Source organism: Alligator sinensis, unplaced genomic scaffold (genome assembly GCF_000455745.1).
Source record: "Alligator sinensis unplaced genomic scaffold, ASM45574v1 scaffold98_1, whole genome shotgun sequence".
Classification (NCBI taxonomy): domain Eukaryota; kingdom Metazoa; phylum Chordata; order Crocodylia; family Alligatoridae; genus Alligator; species Alligator sinensis.
In genome coordinates this window covers 146,650-156,832 of record NW_005842058.1, presented here as the reverse complement: position 1 = coordinate 156,832, position 10,183 = coordinate 146,650, and the positions used below count along the sequence as shown (strand labels likewise).

Here is a 10,183-nt window from a genome sequence, read left to right as displayed (position 1 = left end):
ACTCTTTCCTGCCTATGCAGGGGGTCAGACTCGATGATCTACTGAGGTCCCTTCCAACCCTAACATCTATGAATCTATGAATCTTCTGATACAGTGGTAAGCCGCTACCAAGTCCCCTCTCAACCATCTCTTCTTTAGGCTAAAAAGATGCCCAGGGCCCTCAGCCTTTCCTCGTATGGCTTGCCTTGAAAGTCCCTGATCATATGGGTGGCTCTTTTCTGGACGCTCTCAAGTTTTGCCATGTCCTTATTGAAATGCGGCGCCCAGAACTGGACGCAGTAATCCAACTGTGGTCTCACCAGGGCCGGTACAGCGGGAGTATCACTTTCTTACTTTTACATGAGATACGTCAGTTGATGTATGCCAGCGTGCTGTTTGCCCTGCTGGCCACAGCATCGCACTGGCTCATATTTATGTGATAGTCAGTCATTACCCCTAGGACCCTTTCAGCCGTGGTGCAGGTCAAGCTGTCACCACAGAGCCCGTACGTAGGTTAAGGGCTGTTTGCCCCCACATGGAGCACCTTACACTTGGAAGTGTTAAACTTCATTTGGTTCCGGTCTGCCCAACTCTCGAGCCTGTCTAGGTCCACCTGTATCTACGACCTCTCTTCTGACATGACCACACTGCCCCATAACTTGGTGCCATCCGCAAACTTGGCCAGTGAGCTGTTCACTCCCCCATCCAAATCGTTGATAAAAGATGTTGAAAAGCACTGGTCCAAGCACGGACCCCTGAGGGACACCACTGGCCACTTCACTCCAGGATGATGCAGATCCGTTCATGAGAACTCTCTGGGTCCTACCCTGTAGCCAGTTTCCCACCCACTGAACCGTCAAGCAGCTGAGCCCACAATCTTCTAGTTCTCACAAGGATATTGTGGGATACCAGATCAGATCTGGAACCTAGCAATCAAAGCTGAAGACAGGTGCATATTACGCTCTTAGATGTGCAGGGGTATGTGCTTGCAGCAGCACAAATAGTAGCAGCACAAATTTGTCCCACTACTTTGTGCCACAACACATGCCCCTGCACGTGCACTTATGTGTGGGACAAACTGTCCCACTTTGGGCAAACTGTCCTTGCCTAGCTCCTCCTGGCTTCCGGTGTGCTCAAGCAGCAAGGATACAAATGATGCAGCAAGAACACTGGCTGCCAGCTAGAGTGTCTCACTAGAGGACCAAGCCTCCATTTGTTCCAGCACATACTATTTCTACATACTCTACGTCAAAAAAATCCCAGTAGGGAATCTCGTCCCTGTGCTGCAAATCTGCAACACAGGGCACGTTTTAATGTTCCACACATGTGGATTGTGGTGCCACCAAGAGGTTTGTGGAACCACAAACTGCACCTAACTGCATGTCTGGATGTGGCCTTGGAGGCCCCTTCCTTAGAAATTCTGCCTCAGCATGAAATTAGTGCTAGTCACACCTATCTGCCAGTTATTCTAAGGGTCTGTACACTCTCTCTGTACCCAACTGTGGCTTTGAGGCAACAAACCTAGATCTAAGACTTATATCCACCCAAGGGATTCCTTCACCCTTGAAGGAGGGACTGCTCCGTTCTTAACTTACTTGAACAACAGCTTTTGTGCCGCTGACTTCTAGAACCTGTCCGCTTCTCTTGGTCCCATCAGGAAGCGTCAAATGTACAATTTCTGCATACCGAGGAAACTGCAGAGGATATTCAAAATGAGACAGCGGGAAAAGAGTTTTAAGTCTACATTAGACATCATAAGATCTAGAGTTCACTTAGAGCTCAACAGCTACAAGGCTTGTAGAGTTCACAATCTAAACCGAATCCAAAACAACTCAAGTTGACCATCAGCTTAAGCTGCCCAAAAACAGCTTCAAACCCTGCAGAAGATTTAGCACATAGGCTATGGAAAAGTTCAAGAGTTTAGAATTTTGTTCAAGTGTGATGTTTGTTCCAACTTACACAAAGCTGTACAGTGCCCATCAAGCTGCCTGGAGGTACATCTCAAATAAACCACATTTTTTTGTCAGGAAATAACCTGATGTCACTTCAAGGCAAACTTCAATATACCCTCCATGAAATAGATTCATCCCCAGTCTTTCAGCAGATTACAAGGGAAGGACGTTCCCCCTTTATTAATTTATCCCATGAAAACAACGAAGCCAGAACAATTAATCCCCTTTTTTTTTTTTTTTTAATCCAAAAAGAGACATCTATAACTGTACAAGGCATTGCAATGTCTCCTCCCTGCCTTCAAATATAAGTCATCAGTTGAACTGATGGAGAATCATTATTCTCCTTTTCATTTGACCCTTAAAAATCTTGGATGCTTTACAGACGCTCCCAGTCTGCAGCACTTTGTTCAGAGTTATATGTTAACTTATTATACATTTGCAAGCAAATAAAATTTTGCATTTAACATGAAACTGAGGCTCCACATCCATAATAGAGCTAATAATTCAAACCATGTCTAATTACAAACCCAGCTTTCCTGCACTGAATTTCTCCTCTCCCTTCAAATCAGAAAGACTTCAGGAAGAGCAATATTTACCTTCACTTGATCCAATATTACCAGTGGACCATTAACTCCCGATACAGTTTTATATGCTGAAACACAAAACAAGATGCATCATACAAAACATTCAGGAGCAGGCTAAACATACCCTGCTGAATAAAGTGGTCATCTAAAAGCTTTACGTGGCCAGCATCCTAACATAGTATTGCGCAGTGTGTTGCTGAAAGGTCAATTGTGGTCAAGATGCCAAGCTGCCTAGTGCATATCCATCTGATGTGGTCAAGGTTTAATCCAAATGCTACCTAGGTTCCTCATTAAGTTGGTTAAATATAGGCTTATCCTGAACTGCTCTATATTGTCATTTCAACTCAGACAGGTAGCCAATTTCATTACACTCTATACAGTTAATTGCAAGATCTTGCGTTGCTGCGTCTTGCTGACAAGTCGGTTGCATGCAAAGCCCCCCTCAGCACCCCCCTTCCCCCCCCCCAGCTTTCCAACCCAGCACCCTGTAATTACTGCCAAATGACTTTCAGTTCCAGATTGTGCAGCTGGGATTGGTGATTACAGTTGGAAGGAAATAAGGGACAATTTTGTTGGCATTTTGCAGTGGGTGAATAGTTACTTTTAGGGTAGTTTTTTTATTCAAGAATTTACAATTTTTTTTTAAACTCCGTGAAACAAGTGTGGGTTAAGGGTCAGGGGAGGACAGCCGTGGAGACAGAAATCCTCTCTCCAAACAGCAAGCAGAGGCTAGAGAGCAGCAGAGTTGAGCAACTCTGCTAGACTGCCTCTACGTCGGCCTGATGGAAATGCCTCTGGAAGAGATGCACAGTTCAGAGTTATAGGGCCTTTTTATTCTGAGTGGGTCTGTGTCAGTGGGTGTTGTGAGGGGGACTCCTGTCTGCTCAGACACTAGTGATCTGTGGTGAGTCTGAACCAGTGAGTCATAGTATAAGGTCCTGTATGCTGTTCTCACTAGCCCCTTTGGGACAAACCCAGTAGTCTTTCCTGCCCAAGGGCAGAGGGGCTGGACCTGATGATCTGTAAGGTCCCTTCCAGTCCCTAACAACTATGAAACCACAGCAGTAGGAGCAGATTTTTCAGCTATGGACCAGGAAAAAAGGAGCTCAAAGGGTGCTGTTATAATCTATGTCCAGAGATAAATGCACCAAAAAACACACCCCAAGCAATAATTTACTTATTGTTTCCCTTAGGTGGCAGAGGATGATGCTCTAAGGTTCCCCAATCAGTGTGACAAAAAGAAAAAGGGCTTTTTTGAACTCATTTTACATTAGTGGCTCTTCAGCAAGAGCAAGATTCCTCATCCGTGTATGGCTAAGGGACTGCACTGCAAGAGGTAGAGTTACACTTTAATCAGTAGCCCAGAACCCAGATGGTATCTACCATGGCTCATTTAAGCTGCATTGTCTCAAATGTTTAAGGAGTGGAAATATGCATGTGTGCAAAGCCAAAGCTCTGGACAGAAGCAGAACTCATATGTAGCTATGGGTTATGAAGCAAAGATCCACAAGATCAATTTAGGTAAGTGAATTCTCTGGCACACTGAATCACAGGGATTGGCAACCTTCCCTCGACCCCCATCCTCAGCAGACTAAGGCTAGGAAGTCCTCACATTATTCAAAGCAAAGAAAGCCAAGACAAGTTGAGCTAATTTGCACCAGCATTACAATATGGTGTCACAGAACCATAGCCTGAAATACCATCTCCCTCAAGACTAGCTAATAAAAGGCTGCATTTTAAAACAAAAGATGATTGCTAACCACAACAATCAAGGTCCTCCTACAGCAAGGGCAGGCAGTTATTTCAGGCGGAGAGCCGCTTACTGAGTTTTGGCAAGCCATTGAGGGCTGCATGACAAGCAGCTGAGGCAGATAAATACTAATTTTCTTCATTTTGGGGGGGCCCCCCCACGGGCTGGACAGAATGGTCTGGCAGGCCGCATCCAGCCCTCCGGGTCACACTTTGCCCACCCCTGTCCTACTGTGATCATCCTAGTAGGATTTCCACCCCCTCCCCTCCACCATCTCCAAGTAATTTGTACACCTAGCAAAACCTGCTTTGCAGGGAAAGTAAAGCCAACTCAGATTTGATTTTCCCCAGAGCACTTTGTTAGCCACACAGAAACTCCGGAGTTTCTCCAGTCTGCAAGGCCTAAACACTGGTTAACCGAACTGTGTCACAAGATGAGCCCAGGAAGTCACAGGATTAGTTTTACCATTGTTCATCAACCTTATGACTGGTGTATCTTCTTGGTAGTAACACTACTGCTGCTCCTTAAAATGGACTTTGTATATACAGTGATAGTACAAACTCTCCCTTTATGAGCATGGGAAAGACCCCCTGATTATTTCCCACAAGGGCTGTGCAGCATCCCACATTAAACTTCAGCTGTATTTCATCTGCAATTACAGCAAGTGTTTGAGTCCCTGCTTTACCAGGATCACAAGGGATGACTGTAAGCAAGAGTAAGCATTAATCAGTTTGCCCTAAGGGGGAAAAAAAAGGATGAGCAAGTCAAGCTATTTCTAGAACTGGAAAATTAAGTTCAACATGATCAAGAGAAAAGTGTTACTTGGTGGCATTCATTTGTTTAAGATCATCACAAGTTCCACTGGACCCAAGTCTGGAAAAAAAATGTTCAGAGTAACACTAGACAAGATGTCTGAGTTTTGTACACACTGCAAAGTGTGCGCTCAAACCATGCTTTGTGTCTCCTGTCACAGCTCTTCTATTTATACTGTTAACAAAAAAGCTAGCAGTTGTCATTTTTTCAGGGGTGTTGGTTGTAGCCGTGCTGGTCTAAGGACATAGGCAGACAAGGTTCGTTGCAAAGAATTTTTCCAACTATTTCAGTTAGTCTAATAAAAGATATCAGATTTACCCAAAGAACCTCATCTGCCAGCTGTTATTGTGACACTATCATCAAGTGATTTTACCTGCAAGGGTCAAAAATACCAGATACTATATGGGCTAATATCTGAGCCGTCTCAACAAATTTGCTGGGCTATGCATGTTAGCGGGGTGCATCATGCAGCAGCAAAGTGCATTCTGTTAACTGCACGACTAGCCAGCTCTCTGTATCTGCCTATTGCTTACATAACCTTTGTCTGTCCGTTGGTTTACTGAACAGCATTGTTCAGCCCCACTATCCATTCCAGTGGATTTGCATTCGAATTTACTGCATAACTGGCAACACAGAGCAAAAGGGAAGCAACTTTAGATGCTTTAATGCTCGCAAAAGCTAGCGACTTAAAGGACTGCTACTTCCCCTTATCGTCAGGCATTTTCACTGGATGCCAGGTTCAACAGAAAACCTGGAATCAACTATTAGAAGCCCCCAAAACCAGCAGGAGCTAGTCAGTTTGGGAACTGTCAACGTCATGGTGCTGACACTACCACATATTGAATAACCATTGCTTAGATAAAGTAAGGAAAAGAGCACAGCTTCTTTCAACCTTGAAACTACACATTTAGAATAAACCTGAACTGAACTTTGGCCAGGATGATCTAGCTGGGGGTGGCCCTACTTTGAGCAGGGGGTTGGACCAGATGTGACCTCCTGAGGTCCCTTCCAACCCCAACTTTTATGATTGTATGAACTTGGGTAAAAAGAGGATTAAACAAAAAAAATTCCTCCTTTGCATATTTTCCTGCCTCCTTCATGAGCAAAAAAAAGCCTTGCAGTCCAAGACAGATACGTGCTCTGGGGTTCTTTGAACACTTCATTCCAGCTACAGGAAACTATTCAAAGAAGTATTTTTGTCTTATCTGAAAGACAATGGTTTTAGATCAGTTGGAAAAGGGCCTGGGTGTAGCCAGCCACTTGCAAACACAAGGAGAGAACTTGAGCAACACCACCGTCTAACTTATGATAGGCTCGTCAGCACTTCCTCACTGATCCAAAACATAAAAAGTATACTTCCTGGCATTGCCCAGGCACATTTTGGATGGGAAATTATTACATTAAGCCACAATGCTTTTAAATTTTAGAAGCAGCATGGCAAGTTGGCTCCAAAAAAAAAAAAAAAAGTTTCTAGTAATGTTTTGGCCAACACTAGCGAGGTTGACGGGAACCAAACTGCGCCCCCTCCCATGTTATTTCATTGACACAGCGTGCTAGCAAACTCAGAAGATCCCCAAAAGGTTTGTCAAGTGTGAATGCCTCCACTTCAGAAGACTGCAGCTTCTGATATAGCAGTCAGCTGAATCTAGCATCAGAAGAGGGTTTTGCAAAAACTTCAAAACACACTTGTGCTGACTACAACTGGTGACCATGGGTTCGTCAATGCCGATCTGCTCTCCAGGGACACTTCAATTGTTTCATCCATGACCGACATTCGACTGCACGAAAAAAAAAAAACTTTACAAAGATGGACAAAACCTCAGTTCAAGTGCAGCAAGTAGAACACATGCTCCAAATATACTGAGATCACTGAACTATCACAAGCTGTGACCAGGGCTGCATATTTTTCCCTTTTATTTTTGGATAAAAGTTTTCATGACAGATCAAAATGACTGATTTGGACTTCAAACTGAAACAACCTAACACAGAAGTCAACCACAACAAAGGGTTATATTGCTACACTGTCCAAGGTGGCTCACACCACTTATACAACCTGGGCAAGGATTTAAAGATTTTTCTTTTTGCAGGATTGCTTGAGCCAACATAAAGAGCTCTGGAAAAGCTGTCCAATTAATTTTGATTTTGCTTTGTTGCAGTACAGGGAGAGAGGTCTTACAATGATCCTAGTAGGCAGTACTTCTACTGCATTTCCCCTTTTTCCACTTCAAGTTTCACAATTTCAAGCTTAATGGAGAAAATAATACCCATCTCCTCTTCCTCCTCCCCACCCTCCTTCACATTACTCCATTTACAGTAATGTCTAGTTCCTCTCAGAAAAAGTGGAACATCTTTGTCAGGCGAGGGAATACTAAACAGACCTGATTAAATCCAGAAGACACCAAACTCTTTCCAAACGACACTGCTATTTAGTCACCTGCATAAATTCTTTAGTTAAATTTTAGGAATGAAATGTTTCTCCTTCCCCCTCTTTCCCCCCCCAGTAAAACATGCAAGATCTCCCCAATATGCATGTCATGGTGCAAATCTCTTACACTTGGAAGGGGTAGCCAAAGCAAAAACAAAAACAAAAAAAGGTCTGGACTGATCTGTAACCAAAGTTTAGGCAAAAGTCTAAGCTTAATTTTAAAATTCAAATGTTTGAATCAGCACTTTAAATCTCTGCAGCCAAGAAAACCTTCATTTGCTTGTTTTTCTTGCAGCCTCAATTCTGACAGCTACACGCAGCAGGATCAACCCTACCTCCAGACATTGATTATTAAGACTTCAGCTGCAGAAACTCACCATACAACGTTGGTGACAAACTCCTCACTAACTCGTATGAGATTGTCTTTCGACTACTCAAATGCAGGCCACAGAATCTTGAAAGGTAACTCGTAAGGGGGCAATAGGCCCACCATTTAATTTCCTCCCCATCCTATCAAGGAAGTGCTCTAGGTGGACAGCTTCAGGTGACAGGCTCTCCATTAGCTCCCTCCTTCTCTGGCAAAACCCATTTTCTCAGAAAACGATATCACACTTAATAAAATATATATTTGTAGTTGGCAAAAAGGCCCCAAATATCTTCCCTTCTATTTAGGGCAGGTTTCTGAATTAAATACCTTCTGTAGTCTCCAAGGCCACTATTACCTGGACTCACTAATAAGCTACAGAAACAAAACGTCAACCAGGCGAACATTTAGAAACCCGTGCTTTACTTAAAACCCTCTGAAGGAAAGACAACTCTACACATTTGTGTGGCAAATTCCCTTTTCAAGGTTCCCACATGGCCTTGAAAGTGATCATGCACAGATTAGTCACCTAACAGGAAGAACTCTTTCACAATCCCTTTAGGTCCCCTGTGCTAGGAAGCCCAAAATTACATTCAGCAAGAGCCAGGACAGAGCTCTGGCTCTTTCAGAATCCCCCCCAAAAAGGCATAGCTACACTGTGCCCATTGCTGAACCTCTTCCATGGATATGCAAACTGGAAGGCTGTAGTTCGCCCTTGCAAGCAAGATGTGTAAGCAGCCATTTGTGCCAAGAAGCATGTTAACATCCCCCCCGCCCCCAAAACAAAAGATTTCACAATCCCTTTAGGTCCCCTGTGCTAGGAAGCCCAAAATTACATTCAGCAAGAGCCAGGACAGAGCTCTGGCTCTTTCAGAATCCCCCCCAAAAAGGCATAGCTACACTGTGCCCATTGCTGAACCTCTTCCATGGATATGCAAACTGGAAGGCTGTAGTTCGCCCTTGCAAGCAAGATGTGTAAGCAGCCATTTGTGCCAAGAAGCATGTTAACATCCCCCCCGCCCCCAAAACAAAAGACAACCCCCCCCCAAACAAATAAAAAACCCAACCACGCAACATGCTTCGCCAGAAGCAGCAGCATATTAGTTCAACCCAGCTCTACAGCATCTGTACTGAATGGGACTTTTCAGCAGTTTTATCTAAAGCTGGTTCAATCTGCTATTAGATCCAAAAAAGCCCCACTAAAAAGTGTCCCATTTACAGATGCTGCATGAGACAGGTTCCAGCTAACATGATGCCTCTTGTGGGCACAAACTGGGGTCGGTGCAGGAGTGTGCCGAGTTTAAAGTAAAACACTGTTTTTTGTTTCTTTTTTTAAAAGCAGACAGTGATGCTATACCAACCCCACGGGTGCCATGGGCAGAGTCCAGCAGAGGGCAATGAAAATGGTTCAGGGGCTGGGGAGCATGACTTGTGAGAAGATCGCTGGGGGGAACTGGGCTTAGAGAGTCTGCAAAAGAGAAAACGTAGGAGGGGATTTAACAGCCACCTTCAACTGGGAGGGGGGGGGCAGGGGGGAAGGGAGTCCAAAAAAGGATGGCACCGGACTGTCCTCGGTGGTGATGAACGACAGAACAAGTCAGATGTTGGGAAAGTCTCTCCCACGCTAGGAGAGTGGCAAGATGGTGGGATCTCCATCCTCAGAGGTGTTGAAGACCACACTAAGACAAAGCCTGGTGGGGATGATGTAGTTGGGGCTGGTCCTGCTTTGAGCAAGAGACTGGACTAGATCCTTTCCAACCCTTATTTGGTACGATCCTATGTCCAGGGGTGTTCACAGTCTCTCCCTACTGCACCCCACAGCCAGCCCTCCTTCCATGCCGAAAGCAGCCGCCCAGCTCCACGGGCAGGGCACCTCTCCCACCTCCAGGCCCCCCTGCTCCAGGGCCAGACACAACCCAGGACCCTGCCCGCTGCCTCCTCCGCAGGAGCAGCCCAAGGGCCGGGGTGGTACGATCCTATGTCCAGGGGTGTTCACAGTCTCTCCCTACTGCACCCCACAGCCAGCCCTCCTTCCATGCCGAAAGCAGCCGCCCAGCTCCACGGGCAGGGCACCTCTCCCACCTCCAGGCCCCCCTGCTCCAGGGCCAGACACAACCCAGGACCCTGCCCGCTGCCTCCTCCGCAGGAGCAGCCCAAGGGCCGGGGGCAGACAGCGCGCCAGGAGCCTGTGGCGCGACAGCGACGCTGACAGACGTGCGGGCCGCGGGCTTAAAGCGCGTCAAGGGCCCCGCTCCTGGGGGGAGGTGGCGGCGGCCCCGCGCTACTCACTGAGCCGGGGCTGGGAGAGGTAGTCGC

The 10,183-nt window shown here is 45.8% G+C and overlaps 1 protein-coding gene across 1 annotated transcript in view; it reads right to left on the bottom strand.

The window, feature by feature from the left end:
• ATP6V1B2 (ATPase H+ transporting V1 subunit B2) overlaps nucleotides 1–10,181 on the bottom strand; it is a gene marked incomplete at its 5' end in the record, with an annotated part of 20,503 nt that extends 10,322 nt beyond the window's left edge. Inside the window, 3 exons of the mRNA XM_006023038.1 lie at nucleotides 1,575–1,673; nucleotides 2,528–2,583; nucleotides 10,157–10,181. Coding sequence (XP_006023100.1) covers nucleotides 1,575–1,673; nucleotides 2,528–2,583; nucleotides 10,157–10,181 — 180 coding nt within the window. The remainder of the gene's footprint in view (nucleotides 1–1,574; nucleotides 1,674–2,527; nucleotides 2,584–10,156) is intronic.
• Between the last annotated feature and the right edge of the window lie 2 nt (nucleotides 10,182–10,183).